General features: G+C 41.3%; 1 protein-coding gene across 15 annotated transcripts in view; it reads left to right on the top strand.

Annotated features, from left to right (window-relative positions):
• LOC138763469 (torsin-1A-interacting protein 1-like) overlaps positions 1-25,330 on the top strand; it is a 121,545-nt gene that overhangs the window by 36,644 nt on the left and 59,571 nt on the right. For 14 of the 15 annotated variants that reach the window (XM_069937659.1, XM_069937664.1, XM_069937672.1 and 11 more), the window contains one exon: positions 13,186-13,233. In XM_069937659.1, the coding sequence (XP_069793760.1) occupies positions 13,186-13,233 (48 nt within the window). Of the gene's footprint in view, positions 1-13,185; positions 13,234-20,031; positions 20,106-25,330 lie in introns of those variants that run through there. The other variant, XM_069937671.1, reaches the window with a different exon arrangement.

Below are 25,330 nucleotides of genomic sequence, written 5' to 3'. Positions count from 1 at the left end.
AAAGTCCCCCATGACGACTGCCATATCATTACATGCCTCACTTATTTCTCTATTTATTTCCTGTGCCACTAAACAATTGTTATTTGGTGGGCAATAGATAACACCCACCAATAATTTTTTCCCTTTATTATTCTTTATCTCTACCCAAATGGACTCAACATTATGCTCTTTAGATCTTGTATCATTCCTCACTACTGCCTGGAGCTCAACTTTGATAAGAGTGCAACTCCACCTCCCTTACCATCCTGTCTATCTCTTTGCACCACCTGATACCCTTGAAAGTTTAATTCCCATTTAGGGTCACCTTGTAGCCATGTTTCCGTGATGGCTACCAAATCATAGGCATGGGTACCAATTTGCGCCTCAAGTTCATTAACCTTATTTCTAATACTGCAGATAAAGTGCCCTTATGCTCTTTGTCCTTTTAATATCTAGTGACTTCTGTAACCTTTTCGTTTGATTTTTCTGCCCACTATTTTTCTTTGCAATTTTCTTAACACTATCATTGACCCGAAAACTCACTGCACCATCTGATTTTTTTTTTTTACTTTCTCCTCCCAACATTACTTTTCCTATTTAACTTTTCCTGGCCATTACTTTATCTTCCCTACCCTTTTTCCTATCACTCTGGTTCCCATACCCCTGCCAAATTAGTTTAAACCTTGCCCCACTGCTATACCAAACATACTTGCCAAAATGTTGACACCTTTTGGATTTAGGTGCAACCCGTCCCTCTTGTAAAGATCATGCCTTCCCCAAAAGAGATCCCAATGATCCAAGAAGCCAAATCCTTGCCTTGCACACCAGCACCTCAGCCACACGTTCATTTTCCTTATCCTTACATTCTTTTCATCACTTGCATTTGGAACAGGTAGTAATCCCGAGATCACCACCCTAGCGTTCCTGTCTTTCAGCTTTTGTCCCAGCTCACTGTAATCCTTTTCATTACCTCCTCCCTTTTCTTCTCAATATCATTTGTACCCACATGTACCAAGACATCAGGCTGCTCTCCCTCTCCTCTCAGAATATTTTGGACCCAATTTGTGATATCTCGTACCCTTGCACCAGGGAGGCAGCACACCATGCGGGTATACTTATCTGGCTTACAGAACCTCCTGTCCGTACCCCTGACAATGGAGTCCCCAATAACTACTGCATTTCTTCTTTTCCTTTTCTTTTGCACCACTCTGCCAGGCTCATTGCCATTGACCTGGTGCCCGTGGCCATCTTCTGTCCGGTCATCTCCCTCAACAGAATCCAACACAACATAACTGTTGCTGAGTGGGATAGTCACTGGTGTGCTCTCCGATTTTCTCACTTTTTTCTTTTCCCCCCCCTGACGGTTTCCCACTGACCTGACACGGGTTCTGGAGTATTTATCGCCCTGAAAGTTGAGTCGATTAACTCCTCACTCTCCCTTACAAGCCGCAGGTCATCAATCTGCAACTCCATATCCCTAATTCGCTCCCTTAGTAACTGCATCTCGGTACACCTGGTGCAGATGTGGCCATTTGAGAGGGTGGAGGTCACCCATTGTTCCCACATCTGACACCCACTTCAGAGCACTAACCCTATTGGCATGACTCTGAATACGAAGGCAAATAACTCAGCTTACCTTTTCTCCTTGCCTGCTTTCGCCGAAGCCTGATAAGCCGAAGCCAGGAAGTTTCACTCCTTCACTGCTCCACTCACTCACTGAGCCACTCCTCGCTGACCGCTCCCTCCCCTTTCACTCCTTTTATTGGCCCCTTGACTAATTAACCCTGTCACTTTCAGCGAGCTCCTCTTCCTCTGATTCACAGCCCGACTCTCTCCAAGCTCCTCCTCTGACTCCCAGCTGAACCAAGTAGGCCCAGCTGAACCAAGTAGGCCCAGCTGAACCAAGTAGGCCCAGCTGAACCAAGTAGGCCCAGCTGAACCAAGTAGGCCCAGCTGAACCAAGTAGGCCCAGCTGAACCAAGTAGGCCCAGCTGAACCAAGTAGGCCCAAGTCGGGTAAGCCCCCGACTTTAATAGCTTTCCTTCTCCTCACTTTCAGCAAGCTCCTCCTCCTCTGACTCACTTTCAGCAAGCTCCTCCTCCTCTGACTCACTTTCAGCAAGCTCCTCCTCCTCTGACTCACTTTCAGCAAGCTCCTCCTCCTCTGACTCACTTTCAGTAAGCTCCTCCTCCTCTGACTCACTTTCAGTAAGCTCCTCCTCCTCTGACTCACTTTCAATAAGCTCCTCCTCCTCTGACTCACTTTCAGCAAGCTCCTCTGACTCATAGCCCGACTCTCCAAGCTCCTCCTCCGACTCCCAGCCGAACCAAGTAGGCCATTGGCACATCCACACCTGCCTCTTGAAGTGTTTCTGATCTTTCAAACAGGCATTTGTATCATCAACAGTGGAGGTCTTCCTTGGCCTACCAGTCCCTTTGTGATTACTGAGTTCACTAGTACACTCTTTCTTCTTAATGATGTTCCAAACAGTTGATTTTTGTAAATCCTAAGGTTTGGGTGATGTCTCTTACTGTTTTATTCTTTTTTTTTCAGCCTCATAATTGCTTCTTTGACTTTTATTGGCATAATTCATGTTGAAAAGTGGCAACTACAGACTCCAAAGATGATCAAAAGATTAGAAACTCTCTTAATACCTGCACCAGTGAAGTAATTAAACTTGCCCGTAATCACAAACACCAGTTAAAACAAATGTCCCAAACATTATGGTGCCCTGAAATGGGGGAACTATGCGGAGCACAGAGGCAAATAAAGGAAAAAAGTGTCTTTGACCCAAACATTATGGTGGCTTTTCCCTGGTAGGTCGTTTTCCCCACTCCTAATAGTATCCAAAATGGTGTACATGTTATTGAAGGGAACAGCCACAAAGGTACCCTGCACTGCTTCCTATTCCCTTTCCATTTCCTAATTGTCACCCAACTACCTGTCTCCTAGGTGTGACTACCTCCCTATAATTCTTATCCATCACTCCCTCTGCCATCCGAATGATCCGAAGTTCATCCAGTTCCTTCACTCTATCTGTGTGGAGCTGCAGCTGGATGCACTTCTTGTAAGTGTCTTCATCAGACACATGTGCCATCCCAGATTTCTCACATCCTGCAAGAGGAGAGGAAAGGATAACTAACATTTTGAGCCTAGACCCTTCGACAGGAATCTGTAAAATGAGGAAGAAGCTTGATTGAAAAGGTGGGGAGAGGAGAGAGGAAGGGGAGGAGCACAGGCTAACAAGTAGATACAGCTGAGAGGGTAGAAGCTGAGAAGTGATGATGAGGGGCAGAGAGCTAAGAAAGGTGGTTCTCGGGAGAAGGAAGTGAAAAAGGTGGGGAGCTGAAGGTGAGGAGACATAATAATTTTGAAAATTTGGTAATTCAAGTCCTCCCCATTCATACCACCTCATTAACTTATGCATGGAGACCTTAGATAATTTACCCTTCCATAAAAATAATCGAATTACTTTATTTAATTCTTTTAAAAATTTCTTTGGAATCACACATGGAATAGATTGAAAAAGATATTGTATACAAGGATAAATATTCATTTTTATACAATTTACTCTCCCAATTAAAGTTAATGGCAGATCTTTCCATTTCTGTAAATAAATTTTTATCTTATTCAACAAAGGTATATAATTCAAAATATACATGTCCTGATATTCTTTATTAACTATAACTCCTAAATATTTAATCTTATCAGACCATTTACCATTTATGGCATACAGAATTGTCCGCACAGAATTGGTGTTAATCCAATCCATGGCAATCAATTAATTGATGAATTTTGTAGTTATGGTTAATCTAGTAGTCTTTTTTCTTTTTTTGGGATAGGTTAGTGGGGGGTGGGGTTGGGTGGGTGGGGAGTTGTAAGAGTTAGGTTTTTTAAGATATCATGTACGTACTTCTTTCAAAACAATTTTTAAGTTTCATTAATTGTATATTTCGATATATACATCATGATTTCAATAAATAAAATATTCAGATAAAGAAACAGGTGAGCACAAAATGATGTCCACAGGAATAAAAGCCTCAAGGACTTGCCTTCTTTGACCTCAGCTGCCTCATGTACACAGAGAGCTTCGACATCCGCCCATAACTGTACAGAACTGCTCAAGTATGCAGAACAAACATAGTTCAATCAGTTACTCATCAAAAGTAGTGACAAGTGGACATTACCATTAGACACCATTGTATCACAAATGTGCTGGAGAAAATCAACTAGCCACGCAGCTTCGATAGGAACTAAAGGGTGACCAATGTTTCAGGCCTGATCCCTTCATCAAGTTATGAGCAAAAGACAGACAGGCAGCTGAATATAAAGGTGGGGCAAGGGGGGAGAAACTGGCAGGGGGAGGAGCACAGACTAAGAGGTCATAGGTAGATACAGGTGAATGGGTGGGAGAGGAAAAGCTGATATACAGAGGAATGATAGCTCTCTGAATGGAGATGGAAGAGAAGGGGGTGAGGAGAGAGAGAGACTTGGGGGAAGGGGTGAAGGAAATTGCAGGTCAAAGTTTGTGCTATCTGGTTAGAGAGCTCAGATGGTTCACAAGGTGGTGTTCCTCCAATTTACAAGTAGCCTCTGCTTAACAATGGGTGAGGCCTTGGACACACATGTCTGTGTGACAATGGAGAGTGGAATTCAAATGGTTTATCAATTTAGATTTCACCATGATTCCACGGCTCCCCACCTCATTACAAACTTACTTCAAACACAATAAAAAAAGTTTCAATATCAAGGTCGGAGGAAAACTAGTACCTTTTATTTCAAGGCAGATTTGCAAATTCAAGAACCATTATACAATTGATGACCATGAGAATCTACATCATCTCGACATTCACAGTTCAAAATCTATTGGTTAAGATCACTGGAGACAAATGAAAGCCATTCCAGGACTTTGCTGCAGACACTGAACACAGTTTCCTAGAATCATCCATCTTAAAATGACCAATGCTTTGTCCTGTGGTCAAAAATTGCACTGTTCACTGGTGAAGCATAATTGGGAGAGTAAATTGTATAAAAATAAAATCTTAAATAAAAATTTCCACTCAACCCCGTCAAAAGCCTTTTCCGCATCTAATGCCACTATCATTGGTTGATTAGATTGTTGTCTAGCTGCATTAATTATAGAAATCAATTTAGTGACATTATCAACTGAATATCGATCTTTTATAAATCCAGCTTGATCAACATATACTAATTTTGGCAGATAATTAACCAATCTATTAGCTAATGCTTTCACAACAATTTTATAATCTATATTTAATAACGATATTGGTCGACAAGAAGACATTTTTAATAGATCTCTATCTTTCTTTGGAATAACAGTAATCAACGCCCTCGAAAACAATTCTGGAAATGAACCCATCTTAGTTGCCTGCTTCAAAACTTCCATAAAAACCAGAAACAACAAATCATTAAATTCTTTATAAAATTCTACTGTAAACCCATCTTCACCTGGGGACTTTCCTCCCGACATTGATTGCAGTGCTTCCTTTAATTCCAATTCCATAAAAGGGCAATCTAAATCATTAATATCCTTCCCAGTCAATGATGGCAAATTTAAAGTAGCCAAGAACAAATCAATTTGCTTAGTATTTTGTCTATTTTCAGATGTATAAAGATCATTATAAAATCTAAAAAATTCCTCATTAATATTCTGAAGTTTATAAGTAATCTTTGAATCTTTCCTAATGGCATTAATTGATCTTGATGCATGTTCTGTTTTTAATTGCCAAGCTAAAACCTTTTGAGCTCTTTCACCTAACTCATAATAACACTGTTTCAATCTTTGTATAATTTTTTCATATTTATGATTCCAATATATTGTATCGTAATTTAGATAAATGTATCTTACTATCTTCAGTAGAATTCTTCTGAAATTCTTTTTCTAACTTTTCAATTTCTTTTTCCAAATTTTGACTTTCAATCAAGTATTGTTTTTTAATCTAGCTCTATAACTAATGATCTGACCTCTCAAATATGCTTTTAAAGCATCCCATAAAACAAATTTACTTTGAACTGAATCCTGATTCGTTTCTAAATAAAAAAAATAATTTATTCCCTAATATATTTAATAAACTCAGGTCTTTTTAATATCATCTCATTAAATCTCCAATGATAAATATTTGCTGCCTTCTCAGTACCCAAACAACAAGCCAACAACAGCGAGTGGTCAGACAAAATTCTACTTTTATACTCTGCTTGTATAAATCTACTTTGCAATTGAGCTGAAACTAAAAATAAATCAGTTCTAGAAAATGAATTATGCCGTGCTGAATGAAAGGAGTAATCTTTTTCAGTAGGATTCAATTTTCTCCATATTTCCACCAAATTTAAATCCTTCATTACCTTAATAATTCTCTTTGCCGTTTTAGTTCTCTTCAGAGTCTTTGATCCAATAAAGGATCTAAACAACAATTGAAAACCCCTCCCACTAAAATATTTCCATTGGATTAGTTCAAATTTAAAAAAAGTATCTGCAATAAATATTCCATCATCCTCATTCGGTGCATAAACATTCATCAAAGTCCAAGCTTCTGAAAAAAATTTACAGTTCACCACCAAAATCCTACCAGCATTAACAAAAAGAGAATCCAAAATAAACGGTACTTTATTTACCAAAATGACTACTCCTCTGGCCTTAGAATTAAAAGATGAAGCAATCACATGTCCTACCCAATCTCTTTTCAATTTCAAATGTTCCTTCTCAGTTGTGAGTCTTTTGCAAAAATGCTATATCCATTTTCAACATTTTAATATAAATCCAATACAAGTTTCCGTTTTATCGTATGATTTAACCCCTTAACATTAAATGTCACAGAAGTCAAATTATTCATTATCACCTATAGAGTGGCACTTAACAAAATTTACTCTTACGATTAAACCGGTTCCTCCTCTAAACTAATAAAAATCCCCCAAAAAAGGAAAGAAAAGGGACAAAAACTCTTTCTCCCCCCCCCTTACTAATTTAACAATTAAGTACAAACACAAAAATTTCCCTCCTCCCCCCAAACTGCTAAGCAGTACCTCCCTCGTCGACCGGGTGTGGTCGATATCACTAGTGGCAGATGACTTCGAATTCAGCTGGTCATCTGCATCTCCCCAGTGAGACTTCTAAAAAAAAATTCATAAAGTCTTGAAGTTCTTCTTCTTGCTGAGAGATGTTGCCACCTCTTGGAGAGTCTCAAACTTCAGCAGTGGGACCATGGCTTATAAAAAGTTGTTTACTTCAGATCTTTTCTCTTTGAACAAATGATTTAATTATCTTCAAGGTCTCCTGACAGTCTGCAACCAACAAAAGACAACTGCATCTCTTGGCCTCATGGTGGAAGTTGGATAATGTCTACTGATTCCTTGGGCCCCATAGTGTAAATTTAGATAATGCCTTCCTATTCAACTGCATCCTGGGCCCCATGGTGGAATTAAGATTATGTCTTCTGATGCAACTGCTGGTCTTGCATCAGCTGGTTTAAATCCTCCATTATACCTCCAATCATAATTTTTTCATATGCTTTATTTAAATTAAGAAAAGAATACAACATAAATTTCTTGTCTTCAATATTAGAAGCATAAATATTCATTAAAGTCCAAGATACATAAAAAATGTTACAATTAATGTCTAAAAGTCTACCAACTGACTCAATAACTGATTCCAATTTAAAAGATAACTTCTTATTAATCAAAATAGCCACACCTCTTGCTTTCACATTGAACAAAAAAGCTATAATTTGACCAATCTCTTTTCAATTTCTGATGTTCCTTCTCAGTCAAATGTGTTTCTTGCAAAAAAGCAACATCAACCTTCAATTTTTTAATATACGCCAATACTCTTTTCCTCTTAATCATATTATTAAGCCCATTCACATTAAAAGTAGCAAAATTTAAATTAGCCATCATTTCAATTCATATCAAAACTACCTTACTACACATGGTGGAAATCCTCTCCATGGCAACCACACAAAAAAAATTAAGAAATTTTCTCAAAACAGGAAAAGAAAAGAAAAACACCCCATACTCAAAAAAAAACTCAAAAAGAAAAAAAAATTGTCCAGGAGTGACCAATGGCACAAAGTCACCAATGACTTCAGAAAGATCAGTTGCCAAATCACCCCCCCCCCCCCCATCCCTGAACAGAACAAAACAGTAATCAAGAAATCATTTCAAGAATGATATGCTTCTTCCAGGTCTCTATTAACTTGGTTATCGTCAATGTCAATTTCAACCAACTGTTGAGATTTCTTCTCTTGCATTCCATTCTTCTTCTCCTTCTGGGCTGATGCAGGCTGTTGAAAAAAACTTTCCTGGCTTTTCATCTGTTTATTATCAGGTAAAGAATTAGCAAATGTAAGGACTTCAGCATCATCACTAATGAACTGAGATCGGAAATCTCCATTAAAAAAAACTAAGTACAACAGGATATTGAAAAGCAAATTTGTATCCTGTCTTCCACAAAACAGCTTTGGCAGAATTAAACTCTTTTCGACGTTTAATAACCACTTCATTTAAATTAGCATAAAAGAAAACTCTGTTATTCTTAAATACCAAGGGGCTTTGATTACTTCTTGCATTTTGAACTGCAACTCTTAAAATCAATTCTCTATCTTGATAGCATAAACCTCTAACCAGGATAGAGTATGGAGCTTGACCTGGAAGAGGTTTCCTTCTTATCGCTCGATGAGCTCTATTCAATTCCAAGTCATTTGGGAAATATTATTTCCCTAAAACTTCAGGGATCCAATTCTGGAAAAATTGAACCAGGTCCGGACCCTCAAAATCTTCTGTAAGACCAACAATCTTAACATTGTTTGTTCGACTTTGATTCTCCAAAGCATCGATTTTCTTCAATAAATCATTCCTCTGAATTTCCCATTCAGTAAATGACCCATCTGACCCATCCTTTCTTTACATTGCTCCTCATCATTCTTACAGTCATGAAAAATTTATCTTGTACTTTATCTACCAGCTTCACACATTTTGCTACATCCATCTTAATAGATGGTATCTCTCCCTTTCATATCAATAAGTTCTTTCATGGATGAAAAACCTTGACCCATCTGACTTACCAAATTCTCTATCTGTTTTGATATATCAAATTGACTTACTGGGTCTGAATAGTAAGGATCAGATTTGGACTTCATTGATAAATGTTTAAGTGTGGGCCTACCCTTATATATTACAGTTTCTGCCTCCTCCGTCGATACTAATGGCATCTCAGGCTGACTTTGGGTTTGGATTGCCCCCTCCTGTCAGTCCAGCATTGCTGGGTTGAGAGAAGTCGGGTCCCCCTGCAGCTCAGACCAAATTTGATGTAGCGCACATGCGCGAAGTTTCACGCATGGCTCACCTGTTTCTTGATGTCAGCTGAGTGCATCGAAGTGCCTATAATCTGTGGAGCTAGGGATTTGAGGAAGAGGTTCGATGAGTTATTCACTTGGCTTTCCTCATTAGCCGCTTACAGAATGCAGTCGCTCTGAGAATGCTCCTGCAGAAGTGGCTGCGGGTGTGTTCAAATGGAAGTTCAGGTGGTAGCGCTGAAGTTGCTGTTCTGGCACCTGAAAGGGCCGGCTGCAGGAGAGGCGCCTCGGAGTGAACACTGGCTCCTGTCAACTGTGGCCGTAGTCCCACTCGCTGTCAGGGCTGGGGCGGCCAGCACGGGACTTCGGGGCAGGGGTGGCCAGTGCGGGATGTCAGGGCTGGACCAGTCAGTGCCAGGCATCAGGGCTGGGGCGGCCACAGCAGGACTTCAGGGCAGGGGTGGCTGGCACGGGATGTCAGGGCTGGGGCAGCCGGTGCGGGACGTCAGGGCTGGGGCGGACAGTGCAGGAATTCGGGGCAGTGGTGGCCAGCGCGGAATGCCCCAGCCCTGATGTCCCATGCCGGGGGAAAGGGGAGGCGGGGACTGTCGGGCGTGGGGAGTTGGGTCACCGGCTGATCGACATCAGCCGACCCCCCAGCAGCTAATTTTAGGCTGCTGCTTTCAGGTGCCTCGGGGGATTGTTCGGAAGCGTAAATTATAACTCCTCGAGGAGGGTTTGGTGAGTACTCCTCGGGGCCAGGTTTTGTGGTTTCAGGTGGCCTCCCGACAGCCGCATTCGGGTAGAATATGGGGCTTTTCATCGGGGTATTCTGGCCACCTGAAAGCGGCTATTGCCTTCTGATTCTTCACCTTTGTCTTGTAAAAGACCCAAACACATTATACATAAACAGATTATGTAAAATCAACATACTGTATATAACTATTTTAGGATGATTTACTCAGTTGCAGGATACTGTTCATCAACCTCACAGCCTGCGGGTAGAAACTATTTCCCTGATTGTTCTAATTTTGATTTGTTGTGCTAGATTGAAAGGATTCTCAATTATGTTTTGAGCTCTATTTAAGCAATAATCCTGGTGGATGTCATCAACAGAGGAAAGGGAGACCAGAAGTTTCTCCTGCCATGATCTTCATTGAACATGCGCTCTTGCTGGTTTACACACTTCAATCGCTTCTTTCATGAACTGCTTAATTTTTTTCTCAAGAAAACTTTCCATCTTTCTTTCACTCTTGTTTTTTCTCATATGCTTTTTTGCTTTCACAAAATGAGAAACAGAAATAGGAGTAAATGGGTGGCATGGTTACCATAGTGGTGAGCACTACACAATCCCTGTCATCCAGCACTGTCAAGAAGGAATTTGTACATTTTGCCCGTGACTGTGGATGATTTCCTCCGGGTGCTCCAGTTTCCTCCCACTTTCCAAAGACAAACAGGTTTGGTAGGTTAATTGGTCACATGGGTGTATTAGTGCGGCATGGGCTTCTGGGTCGGAAGAGTCTGTTACTTGCTATTTCCGAATTTAATGAAAATTAAATCAACAGCCGTTGGAATCTGCAATCAATAGTAGTCTCATTTTAGTGCCTCTTTGCTGCATAGACCCTGTGTTCTTAGATTATCTTGATATTCAAAAATCTATCTCTGCCTTGAATATGGTTGGTGACAAAAGCCACCACAACTCTATCGGGTTGAGGGTCAGGAATTACCATCTAACTCAGGTATTGGCACATCCAGAAGCAATTGAAAAGTTGATTTTCACTCATTTGCACACACAATGGCAACTGTAAAGTCCTTGAACATTTGTGTATTCTAGATCCCTATCCCTTGTTCTAGTTACTTTTTACTGGTTGAAACATCCAGTTCTGACATCCTTAGTCAGCTATCTGGAAAATGTCCATGATGCCACACATCTGGTGTGGAGTGGGGTGAGCATTTTTGCAATATTTTCATATCCTTTGTTTGCATTTTGGTAGTGATTGCTAAAGAATAAGAATGAATTGAGAATTGTCTCAAGATTCAAGATTCAATTTATTTTCATAGTAATAAAACAGGGTCATATTACATGAAATTTCTTTTTGCCTGCTGCAAGGCAGACAGATTCGCCACCAGCAGGAATTGCCTCTTATAGTCAGACTTATAGTCAGAGAGACAGATGCAAAAAGATTCCCCCCCCCCCCCCCAACTAGAGTCACTGAGTGTCCATATATTCACCTCCAGCACTTCCACAGCCACACAGTTAAACCATTGGCAACCCAAGGTCTAGATACAAACCTCCAACATGGTCAAGAACCTTTCAGTGCCCTCAGCACCTCCTTGCAATCCTAGTTCTGATACCTGATACCCCTCCAGCTGGTTTGAGCCAGTCTCCTGCAGCCCACAGCTTCTGTGGGTTCCTCACCTTGAGTTTCCAGCAGCCCACCACATGTACTGTTCCCTCAGCCATAGAGCTCCCTCACTGGTCTGCCTCCATGCTCACTGTTCTCGTGAGTCGTCTCCTTTGCTTCTCCTCAGATGTGGGTGGGGGGGGGGGTGATCCTCTGGTGTCCTGCTCCAGTCCTCTGCTTCCCCGGAGTCTGCAGCCCTTGTGGCTTGCTGCCTATTAATAGGCACTACCTTCTTGGGTCAGACCCGCGGTCGTAGGATTTCAAATAAAACCACCGTCAGCTCCCTAAACAGGCTGTTCAAAGCCCGTGCAGAGCCGATGGCAGTCAACTGGGCGGCTGGACCCCGCAGGAGCACTGCATCTCCACTCCCTCGACCTCCACTGGTCCACACCAGTGGCAGCGCTGCCGCTACAATGGCACCAGCAATGCTGCCACCGTATCACGAGTTGTGACCAGAATGACGAACGCATTCATGGGATACTGCTGAAAGCAATGTTCAAAATAAGCCATGAAGGAAATGGCCTTCCTCCCCCACCCAGATGGAATTATTAATAAAATTAATTGTGGTTGCATGAGCAGAGCATCTCGCATGGATTTGATTCACATGGGCAATTCAAGTTGCAGGTGGTTTGCAAAATGACCAGGAGGACTTGGCAAGCTAGAGGTTTGAGAGGAACAATCTACCCTTGTGCTGATGACCCAAGGATTGAATTAGAAACTGTATCTTGACTGTGGATGTTACAAATTTTGTGCAGAGAAAGGAAATGGTGTGAGGAGCACAGTGGGAAAGGGACTCCAAAACCAAGCATATAATGTAATAAAATGACAGAAATCAGAACATGTACAATAAATGGCTGATCATTCATTTAATATGGGAGTAAATTAAAAACTGCAAAAAAAATTAAATGTGTTCTGTTTGATCCAGTTTAACTCATTTAATAAAACTTTTGACTGAATGTGATGTGTGACATGAATTTTCTACTGCTAACAAATGCATATAACTGTATACACTGACTGCATGCAAAATGCAAGTTTTTCTGAAAATGGATTTTGTTTTGGTTTAATCATCCACCCAGAAAATTTGGCTTAATTTCTGTTCAGATTTTACATAAAAAGATGAGGTCATTGGTAGCTGAATGCATGGCCAATGAATTTGGCGTGGAAGTAGAGACAAAATATTGGGGAGGGTGAAATTCCCAGAGTCGCAGGCTGGAGGGGGTTATGGGAGAGAGAGAAGTATGAAGCTCATGGATGGATTCATAATAATAAAAATATTTTTTTAGGTATCGGACAGCTATTAACTAATTGCCTTTGTGCTCAAATTGGAATTTGATGGACTTGACCTGCATAGATGACCTATTCCTTTTATAATTATCTTGATTTACCTTGCTTGAAGAACATGTCCACCACTCACTGTTGTCTTTGGGAAATTTTAATAAATTTGTATATGTTTGACAACTAATTAAAAGGGACCATTTTGCTTCTTTTTGCAGAGCTAGAGAATATGGACTGTTTGGATGATGTCATCCTTGATACTACAGGTCTGTCAATTCTAAATTATCAATGTTTTATGTTAGTTAAAATTGCTGTAAAAATAAAATGCAACTTGTGAATGAATGCCTAGCAAACGGGTTTAAATGGTTAGAATTCATTGTACAAATGGCTTTCAATGTGGACATTGGATGGTGGGGAAACAAGAATATTTGGGTTTAATTTTGAGATTTTTATTTTATCCTTGAGAAGGGATTCCAAATTTCCTCCCACTGATGTTAAGCTGAATTAAAATTTCACTTCCTAGAAATAGGACATTACAGTACAGACCCTTCAGCCCACAATGTTGTGCCGACTTATATAAATTGACTCAACAATCTAGACCTTCTCTACCTCAAAGCCATAACCCTCTATTTTTCTTGCATCTATGTGCCTATCCAAAAGTCTTTTAAATGTCCCTATTGTACCAGCCTCCACCACCTCCCCTGGCAATACATTCCAGGCACCCACTACTTTGTGTTTTTTTTAAACTTCACCCCTAACGTCTCCCTTTCATTTTTCACAAAGCCATGCTGACTATCCCTGACAGACTATGCTTTTCTAAATGCTTGTAAATCCTGTCCCTAAGAATCCTCTCCAATAATTTGCACACCACTGACTTAAGACTCACTGGACCATAATTCCCAAGATTCCCCCTATTACCTTTTTGAAACAAGGAACTACATTTGCCATTCTCCAATCCGGTGCCACTCCTGTGGCTAGGAAGGTCGCAAAGATTATTGCCAACGCCCTAGCAATCTCTTCCCTTGCTTCCTGTCATAACCTGGGGTATTATCTTGCCTGGTCCTGGGGACTTGTCAATCCTAATGTTTTTAAGAAGATTCTGCAAATCCACTTTCTTAACCTTAACCTGCTCCAGCACATAAGCTTTTTCTATGCTGACCTCACATTGACCAAGGTCCCTCTCTCTGGTGAACACTGAAGCAAAGTATTAATTTAGGACCTCCTTTGCACAAGTTGCCTCCTTTATCCTGAAGCAACCTTAATTTCACTCTAATCATCCTTCTGCTTTTTACTTAGGCATATAATGCCTTTGGGTTTTTCTTAATCCTACTTGTCAAGGCCTTCTCATGTCACCATCTAGATCTGTAAGTTCTTGCTTCAGTTCCTTCCTGGCTACCGTATAATTCTCATGAACCCTTCCTGTCTTTTTCTGCCTAAACCTCATGAATACTTAATTCTTCATCTTAACTAGCCATCTCACCTTTTTGTTAACCACGGTTCCCTTATCCTCCCATCTTTTCCCTCAGTGGGACAAACCTATCCAGAACCCTGTGCAAGTGGTCCCTAAACATCCCCCTCATTACTTCTGAGCTTTTCCTCGAGAACATCTGTTCCCAATTTATTTTTCCCAGTTCCCGCCTAATCCAATTGTAATTAGCTCTTCCCAATTGAACACTTCACCATTTTGTCTGCTTTTCTCCTTGATCTTAGCTATGCTAAAAGTCAGGGAGTTGTGGTCACTGTCACCAAAATTCTCTCCCATTGAGAGAATTGCTTCTTACTGCTTGCAATGTTTTTCCCTAATTTTCTCATTGAAATGCTGAGTGTGAGAGTGTAGCCAGTTCATTAAGGAGGCATGTCCTCAAAGTTATTTGTTTCAATATCACAGAAGATTTATGGAAGTAGCTTGTAAAGTACAATAATTGTTCCACACAGATATTAGCTCAAATTAGTGAATCGTGATGTTGATCCGACTAATCCAGTTGCAGAGAAATACTGAGTATGTCAGTGTAAAAGATGTAAATTTAAACACCAGGACTAGGTATTTTCTCTCCCCTTTGCCACTGCACATTCTTTCTTTTGTTCTAGTGCCTATTTATTTTCCTCAATAAGGCTTGTTCGCATGATATTTTTATCCTTAGGATGATGGTGCAAACCTTGATAACAACCAGTGCAATGAAGGGAGATGAAGTTCAAGAACCTAAAAATTGTGTCAAAATCTGAAGAAATTTAGCTGGCTAAATGAAAAATTTGCCACATGTTCTCTTTCCATCAACTTGTGTAATTAATGCATTGAAATAAACTGGGTTACTTTTGGAAAATACCTTTGATAAATTAACAGGCCTAGTTTTCATGTTTAGAGTTCCCCTGATTGTTTATCTCGCTGAGCTTGAGCCAAGAAGGTACCACCAAACAATTCCTGAATCGTGACTTTTATCCAAATGGTTAATGATTACCTTTCCTGAGAGAGGTAATGAGAAGTTTAATTCAAAGGGAACCCTCTTTTCCACTTGGATAAATTTCAATCAATTTTTATCTTTAAGCTGGGACACCTCTTTGTAATTTTAATAAATGATTTGAATGAGAAAGTAGAAGGGTGGGTTAGTAAGTTTGTGGATGATACAAAGGTTGGTGATGTTGTGGATAGTCTGGAGCATAGGTGGATAGGTTACAGCAGGGCATGAATAGGATGCATAGATGGGCTGAGAAGTGACAGATATACTTTAACCCGGGAAAGTGTTCATTCCACAGGTCAAATTTGAAGGCAGAATATAATGTTAATGGGAGGACTCAGGACACTATGAAAAACCCAAGAGATCTTGAGTTCCATGTCCATAGGACAGTCAAAGCTGTTGCACAGGCTGATAGTGTTGTTAAAGCATATGGTGTATTGGCCTTCAATACCTTTGGAGTCGATTAAGATAAAGTTGTGAGGTAATGTTGCAGCTAACCTTGATTAGACCCCACTTGGAGGAAGGAAGAGGATGCTGAAGAGGGGAGGAAATTTGCAAAGATGCTGCCTGGATAGGAGAGCATGCCTTACGAGGATAGGCTAAGTGAACTTGATATTTTCTCCTTGGAGCGATGAGGATTCAAAATGAGGAGAGGCATTGATTTTGTGAATGGTTAGAGGTGTTTTCCCAGGGCTGAAAGGTTAACATTGAGGGAGCAAAATGTTAAGTTGCTTGGGAGTAAGTACAGGGGGAGCATGTAAGAGGTAAGGCTTTCCACAGAGAGCATGGTGAGTGCATGGAATGCACTTTTAGCAACGGTGGTGGAGCAGACTATTACATGGTATTGAGGAAAATGGAGTGTTATGCAATAGGGAAATTAGTTGAGCATTCTGTATGTTCTGGTCATTGCATTGCAAGTAGGATGTCATTGCCCAGAATGTTGCCTGGAATGGAACATTTCAGGGACAAGGAGGCATGGATATTTTGGGTTTGTTTTCATTAGAATGGAGAAGGCTGAGGGGTCACTGATTGAGGTGCACAAGGGTATGGAGAGGATAGATGGTAAGAAACTTTCTTCCTTATCAAAGGTGTCTATAACTGGAAGGCATAGATTGGGAAAAATCAATTTTGAGAAGAGTGTATTTTCACACGGAAGATGATTGAAACCTGAAATTCATTGTCTTTGAATTAATATTTTTTAATTTTTCACACTGTGAACCATATCAACCAAAATATGTACAAACATTTCTCATTAAATATACACAGTGGCATTTTCTCCCTTTTTTTCCCCCCTACCCTTCCCACTCCCCCTCCAGAAATTCATTGCTTAGGTGAGTAATAGAGGCAGATTCTTTCACATCATTCAAGTATGGAATGTCAATGGAGCGAGGGGGCTGAGTGCTGAGACATGGGAAACAGGTTACTCGATGGATGGCACAGACTTGGGGAATCTAAGGTCTATTTCCACACCTTGAGATTGTGACTCATAGTTGTCATTTTTAAAATGTGGATGAGGAATTGGAGAAGGAGTTTGATAGAGAACTGAATCATCCAGGGTCAATGATTTTCTGGTGCTACTTTTTCATGCAAAATGTAGGCTGCTGCTTTGTTGGCAGTAGCCTGTCACTTAGTGAAATAAGTCCAGAATCAGAATTTACTGTCAGGAACATATCACAATATTCATTGTTTTACGGCAGCATTGCAGTGCAAATACTGCAATAAATTACATTTAAAAATAAATAAATTAGTGCAAAAATAAGAGAAAGTGGTCATGTCTGTGGTTAATTGTCCATTCAGAGATCTGATGGCAAGGGGGAAGAAGCTGTCCTTGTGCTGCTGGGTGTTTGTTGTCAGGCTCCTGTTCCTCTTTCCTGATGGTAGCAGTGTGAAGACTGCATGCCTGGGTAGTCAGGGTCCATGAAGATAGAGGCTGCTTTCTTAAGACACCGTCTCTTGGACTCGTCCTTAATGGAGTGAAGACTAATGCCCATGATGCCAATGACCAACTCTGTAGTTTTCTCCTGTGCTGTGCATTGGCATCTCATTGGCATCTCCATATTGGACAGTGATGCAACCAGTCAGAATGTTCTCCACAGTATGTTAGAAATTTGGAAGACTCTTTGGTCTCATACCGAATCTCCTCAAACTCCTCAAGAAGTATAGCTGCTGGCAAGCCTTTTTCATGATTGCATCGACATAGGTCAGATCTTAAAGATGTTGACACCCACAAATTTGAAGTTCTTAACCCTTTTCACTGGCGACTCATCGATGAGGTCTGGTTCACGTTTTCCTGATTTTTTTCCCCTGCTGAAATCCACAATCTGCTTCTTGATTTTAACTTTGAGTGCAACACTCAATAGCTCATTTATCTTCCTCCTGTATGTTTCCTCATTCCCATCTATGATTCTGCCAAAGACCATAATGTCATGTGCAAATTTGTAGATACCTTTGAATTGTGCCAAGCCACAGAGTCATCGGTGTTGAGCGAATAGAGCAGTGGACTAAGCATGCATCCTTGAGGTGCATCTGTGTTGATAATCAGTGAGGAGGAGGCGTTGTTTCCGATTCATACTGACTGTGGTCTTCCAATGAGGAAGTCAAGGATCCAGTTGCAGAGGGGTGTGCAGAGGCCCAGGTTTTGGAGCTTGTTGACCAGCACTGAGGGTATGATGGTGTTGAAGGCTGAAATGTAGTCAATGAAGAGTAGCCTGATGTATATGTTGCTGTTATTTTGGTGATCCAAAGCTGAGTGGAGAGCCACCGATATTACATCTGCTATGGAGTGATAAGTGAATTACAGTGAGTCTGTATCATTACTTAGGTACAAGTTAATTCTGGTCCTGATGAATCTGTCAAACATTTCATCAAAATAGATGTGAGTGCTACGGGGTGATAGTCATTGAGGCAGCTCACACTACTCTTCTGATTAATGCCTTTTTGAAGCAGGTGGGAACCTCCAACTGCAGCAATGAATGATTGAAAATGTCTGTGAACATTCCCACTAGTTAGTTGGCGCAGATTTTCAGTACCTGCTGGGTACGCTATCTATAAGAGCCTGAGACCTTCCAAAGGTTCGCCCTCTTGATGATTGCTGTAGAATCTTGAGAATAATTTATTTTTTAAAAATCACATCAAAATTGGACCAAGCCTACAATTCTGTGGGGAAGAGGGGGAGGGGTGGGTGGGAAAGATGCATGGTGCGAGTCTTTGTGTCATTATGTGTTTGCATGGGAGAGAAGATTTACTCACATCCAAATCAAGTATTAATTTGTCTTGATGCTGTGATGAAGATACATCTTGTTCTATTCTGCATTCATCCCAAAAGACATTGTCATCAGTCTATGGCATTAATTGTACCATCAATCTAATTAAAAACACTTCTAATTTTATTTCCTCTTTACACACAAAGGATTTTGTGCTCCTGTTGTTTAGATATTTGCAATGCCAAGGTGCATGCATTTAAGAAATGTGAGTGATGAGCAGATTGGTTTTCCAGTTTAGTATGGTGTGGAACAGTTCAAACAATCCCATAGTTGGCTAGAAAAATGTTATCACTCGAATACTCCACGTAATTTAAACCTTATTTTGTCCCAAAAACGAAGGAAAGTTGCATTTTAGTGAATGGCTATCCGATTGGATGATTCACCTGGGGACACATGAGAGACAGCTAGAGCAACAAACTCAGTGGGTCCATTAGCATTCAACATTTCAAGCCAGAGCCCTTCATCAAGTCTGGACCAAGGTTTCCATCGCAAAATGGCTACCATTCTCAGTCTCCCACTGATGCTGTTTATGGGTTTTTTTTTTGGATGATTAACCTGCAGTTTTAATTTATGTGGGTATAAGTAACAAATTCTGCAGACACTGAGGTCGAGTGCAGCACACAAATATGCTGGAGAAACTTAGTAGGTCACACAGCATCCATGAGAAGTAAAGGGTAACCAACGTTTCAAGACTTATTTCATTCCTGATGAAGGGCCCAGCCCTGAATTGTTGGTTACCCTTTATTTCCTATAGATGCTGTGCGACCTGCTGAATTTCTCCAGCACAATTGTGTGTTGTACTAAATTATGTGGGTTACTTGATCAAATAGGACTTCAGGCCTTCTACTTGTTATAAGTGGAAGGGAAATCTTACTTGTACCTATGGGAAATATGGAAGGTACTGAGCAGTCTCATTTGTGGCTAAAAAGCCAGAGAGCATCTCTCACTTGAATGCCAACTTGTCTTTAGTAATAGATCAGAGAATCATTTAAATAGATTTCTTACAATATTTTGTGTTTAGACATTGCACCAATATGCTGTACATAGATTTGATACACCATAATAACTTGATACACTTTGTGTTCCATTCACTGTCTGGAGATACATCTTAATGTCCTCTAACACAGTCATTGTTCCATACTTTGGCAATTCCAAAGGGATTTTAATACAGTTCCACAACAAATGGTTGTTCTTACTAGTCATGCTGTGAATCAGCTGATATGAACAGCAAGTGTGGCCTCATGTAACAACAATATGTGCCAAACAACATATTGTGGAAGTGCAATTTAAGAGTTCATGTTTTGCTGTGCTTGAACTTCCATTCTTGTTTATTTTCTCACTCTTCCAGCTGATGTTCAACATCACTTGAACAAAAAGGAGCCCCAAACCAAAGTTCACAATTCATAAAGCTGAATGTTCCTGGTATGTTCTGACAAGCAGTCGTCTACCATCTTTACAACCTTGGTTTTGAACTTTGGTGTGATGAGATGATGTTCCTTTTCTATTTGGTTGCAGATTTGGTTTGCAAATTACACCTCAGTTCACCAGTATCTGATTAAATAGTTTTTGATAAGATGGTATGTAGTCAATTACCTGATGGTGAATCTCTCCTACAATACCTCAAAGTCCACCCCCTGGAAATTCACAGAGCAGTCTTAGCACCAGTAATAAGAGCAACCGTGCCATTGCCATAGCATCTGTTCACACATTTCAGGGTTTAAATACTTGCTGTTCAAGTTTGATTACAGATACATCCAGATGAAACAGAATTTATCTGGACCATCACAAATTAAAACTGAAAATAGATAAGGCATATCAAAAGGACAGTGTTAGGATAATCATGAGGAATTTTAATATGAAAGTAAATTGGAAAAGTCAGGTTGGTACAGGATCTTAGGAGAGACTTTGGGATTTTTGGTGCAGCTTGTTGATGAGCTCACCAAAGGATCAGATATTCTGGATTGGGTGCAGTGTAATGAACCAGAGGTGATTAGAGAGCTTTAGGTAAAGAAACCCTTTGGAGGCAGTGATCACAATATGATTGAGTTCACTTTGATATTTGAAAGGGAGAGACTAAAGTCTGATGTTTTGGTATTTCAGTGGAGTAAAGGAAATTACAGTCACATGAGAGAGGAACTGGTCAAAGTTGATTGGAAAAACACACCAATGGGGAAGACAGCAGATCAGCAATGGCCTGCAGTTTCTGTGAGAAATGAGCAAAGTGCAGGGCAGGTACATATTAAAAAAAGAAAAAAAATTGTGAATGGAAAAAAATGAGACAATTGTAGCTGACAGGAAGTTAAAGCCAATGTAAAAGCAAAAGAGAGATTATACAAGGAAGCAAAAATAACTTAAAAACTTGGAGAAGACAACAAAGAAGATAATTAGTAAGGAAAAGATGAATTATGAAAGAAGGATAGCAAATAATATTAAATTGGATACTAAAAGCTTTTTTTTAACATACAAAAAGAGACAAAAGTAGATAGAAAAAGATGCTAGAGGAATTGTAATGAGAGACAAGGAGATGGCAGAGGAACTGAATGAATATTTTGGATCTGGGTGGAAGACATTAGTAACATACAGAACTCTCATGGCTCTCTGAAAAGTGAGTGCAGTCAAGATCATGGGAGAGAAGGTACTTGGGAAGCTAAATTGTCCAAGGATAGATAAGTCTCCCCCAACCAGGTGGAATGCAGCCTCGGGTTCTGAAGGAGGTAGCTGTAGAACTAACCTGTATCTTACATTTACAATTTTTAGTCATGCTATTCTTACATAATTCCATCCAATCTTCCTCATTTATTTGTCTATTTAAATCTACTTCCCATCTTAATCTCAATTTATACACTCTTATTTTGGTGCTTTTCTTTGAAGTAAATTATACATTACGGAAATAAATTTATTTATATTACTGTTACAAATTAGTAATTCTAATTCACTTTGACTAGGTAATGTGAAACTCGAACCAATTTTATGAGACAAAAAAGCTTTAACTTGATAATAACAAAATAAAGAATTATTAGATACATTAAATTTATTCTTCATTCATTCAAACATTATATATTTCCCATTGTCAAAACAATCTTCAATTTTCTTAATGCCCATCTGCATCCAAGTCTGCAAAAATTGATTATTCATTGAAAAAGAAATGTCTACTTTGACAGAGGGGCATTTTTCAAGATATTAAACCTTTCATACCTATTTCATTATCAATATTATTCCACTATTCAATCAGATGTTTTAAAATAGGTGTTTATCTATTTCCTACTAACAATTTAGAATTCCATTTATAGATAAAATCCTGTAAATTTATCTCTCCTATCTTACTAAATTTTATCTTAACCCAAGCAGGAATTTTATCTAAACTAAACAATGCATTAATAAATCTCAATTGAACAACTTTATAATACAGGAACACAATCCTTTATCTGGACATCTAAAATCCGGAAAGCTCCAAAAACCGGCAAGTGGGGAGAGAGACAGCAGCGTGAGTCGGGCAGGTGAGGGGGAGAGACCGGCAGCGCGAGTTGGACAGGCGAGGGGGGAGACCAGCAGCACGGGTCGGGTGAGCGAGGGGGAAAAACCGGCAGTGCAAGTTGGGATGGGGGGGTGGAGATCAGCAGCGCAGGTCGGGCAGGTGGGGGGGGGAGGGAGGAGACGGCAGCTCAACTGGAAGGGGGTGGGGGTGGATACGGCAGCAGAATTCAGGTGGGCTTAAATCTGTTTTTCTGGAATCCGACCACAGGGGAAGGTGCCAGGAGGGTCATTGGTATGGAGGGATTAGTGCACGAGGAAGTCACAGGGAGCGGTCCCTATGGAATGCAGAAAAGGAAGAGAGGGGAAGATATTCCAGGTAGTGGAGTTCTATTGTAAGTACCAGAAATTCCAAAGGACAACATGTTGGATGCAGAAGCTGGTGTAGTGGTAGGTAAGGACAAGGGGAATCCTGTGTTAGTTGCCTCTGGGGGCAGAGGGGGACAGGACAAATGAGCAGGAAATGGAAGTTGTCCCCTCTCTACCATCACCCTCCTCCACTTGTCAGAACTTGTCCTCAGTCCAAACAACTTCTCCTTTGACTCATCTTACTTCTTCCAAATCAAAGGAGTAACCATGGTTTGTGGGCTTTGTGGAGCAATCCATGCTGCAAGCCTACCCAGGCAATGCCCTTCAACTCCTCCTATATTGATGACTACATCGGAGCTGCCTCATGCACATACAATAAGCTTGTCAACTTCATTCACTTAGCTGCCAACTTCCACCCTGATCTCAAACTCACCTGGACCATCTCCAACAACACTCTCCCCTTTCTGAACCTCTCTTGTCTCCAGCTTTGGAGACAAACTTTTCACTGACATATTTTACAAACCTACCAACTTCCACAACTACCTCAACTACACTGCCTCACATCCTGTCCCCTGCAAGGATTCTATTCCCTTCTCACAATTTCTCTGTTTCTGCTGCATCTGTTCCCAAGAAGAGGCCTTCCAGTCCAATTCATCTAAAATGTCTGCCTTCTTCCACAAACGTGGCTTCCCCTCCACCACCATCCCTCACCTGCATCTCCTCCATTTCCTGCTCATTTACCCTGGCCTCCTCTGCCTCAGATGCAACAAACCATCCCACCATCCAACACTTACAACAAGATCCCAGCACTAGACACCTTCCCCTCTCCTCTCTTCTGTAGGGACCATTCCCTCTGTGATTCCCTCGTGTACTCATCCCTCCCTACCAATTCTCCCCACCCCCCCCCCCCCCCATCCACCCAGACACCTTCCCTGTGGCTGCAGGAGGTGCAACACTTGTGCCCACACCTCCTACCATACCACAATCTGGGGCCCCAAATAGGCCTTTAGAGTGAAGCAACACTTGTGTATCTGCAGAAATGATTTATTGCATCTGGTGATCCCTTTGTGGACATCTCTACCTCAGAGAGACTGGTGCAGACTGGGAGATCGCTTTACTGAGCATCTTCATAGTCTGCACCAGAGACAGGGACCTCTCAGTGTCTAACCATTTCAGTTCGGTGTCCCACTCATATGTCCATCCATGGCCTCATGTACCATCCCACCAAAATGACCTGTAAATTGGAGGAACAACACCTGATTCTCCAATTGGGCATTCTCCTGATGGATGGCGTTAACATTGGCTTCTCTGGTTTCTGCTAACCTGCTCTCCTTCCCTTCCCACATCTCCTTACCCTCAGCTCTCCTCCCTCTTCCCTCTCTATTCACCTTGCTATTCCTTCTCCCCTCGCTTGTTGCTGTGCCCTCCCTCCCTTCTCCACCTATAACCTCCTACCTTTGCAACCATGCTCCTCCCCCACACCTCCCCCCTTACCTTTTTATTCAGATATCTGCTGACATTTTTCCATACCTCAGCTCAAGCTGAAATGTCAGTTATGTATTTTTATCTTTGCTATATAAAAAAGCTTGGTGTGAGCTTGCAGGCGCCTCAGATTGAAGAGACTGCCATCCGTGCGGTACCGGATATAAACAGCGTCTTCATTGTTGGGGTCTTTCATGGCTTGGTTCAGCATCGTGCTGAAGAAGATTGAAAAGAGGGTTGGTGCCAGAACACAGCCTTGCTTCACGCTATTGTTAATGGAGAAGGGTTCAGAGAGCTCATTGCTGTATCTGACCCGACCTAGTTGGTTTTCGTGCAGTTGGATAATCATGTTGAGGAACTTTGGGGGACATCCGATGCGCTCTAGTATTTGCCAAAGCCCTTTCCTGCTCACGGTGTCGAAGGCTTTGGTGAGGTCAACAAAGGTGATGTAGAGTCCTTTGTTTTGTTCTCTGCATTTTTCTTGGAGCTGTCTGAGGGCAAAGACCATGTCAGTCATTCCTCTGTTTGCGCGAAAGCCGCACTGTGATTCTGGGAGAATATTCTCGGCGACACTAGGTATTATTCTATTTAGTAGAATCCTAGCGAAGATTTTGCCTGCAATGGAGAGCAACGTGATTCCCCTGTAGTTTGAGCAGTCTGATTTCTCGCCTTTGTTTTTGTACAGGGTGATGATGGTGGCATCACGAAGATCCTGAGGCAGTTTACCTTGGTCCCAACAAAGCTTGAAAAACTCATGCAGTTTGGCATGCAGAGTTTTGCCGCCAGCCTTCCAGACTTCTGGGGGGATTCCATCCATACCTGCTGCTTTGCCACTTTTCAGTTGTTCGATTGCCTTATATGTCTCATCCAGGGTGGGAACCTCATCCATCTCTAGCCTTAGGGGCTGTTGAGGGAGCTGGAGCAGGGCGGAATCTTGGACTGAGCGGTTGGCACTGAAAAGAGATTGGAAGTGTTCTGACCATCGGTTGAGGATGGAGATCTTGTCGCTGAGGAGGACTTTGCCGTCTGAGCTGCGCAGCGGGCTTTGGACTTGGGGTGAGGGGCCGTACACAGCCTTTAGAGCCTCGTAGAAACCCCTGAAGTCGCCAATGTCCGCGCTGAGACACAAGACACAAGAGAAACTTGCCCGTGAACTACTCTTTGCAGACGATGCCGCTTTAGTTGCCCATTCAGAGCCAGCTCTTCAGCGCTTGACGTCCTGCTTTGCGGAAACAGCCAAAATGTTTGGCCTGGAAGTCAGCCTGAATAAAACTGAGGTCCTCCATCAGCCAGCTCCCCACCATGATTACCAGCCCTCCCACATC

The sequence above is a fragment of the Narcine bancroftii genome, chromosome 5 (genome assembly GCF_036971445.1).
Source record: "Narcine bancroftii isolate sNarBan1 chromosome 5, sNarBan1.hap1, whole genome shotgun sequence".
NCBI classification, from domain to species: domain Eukaryota; kingdom Metazoa; phylum Chordata; class Chondrichthyes; order Torpediniformes; family Narcinidae; genus Narcine; species Narcine bancroftii.
The sequence above is the reverse complement of the archived record's forward strand: the minus strand, read 5'-3'. Positions and strand labels throughout refer to the sequence as shown.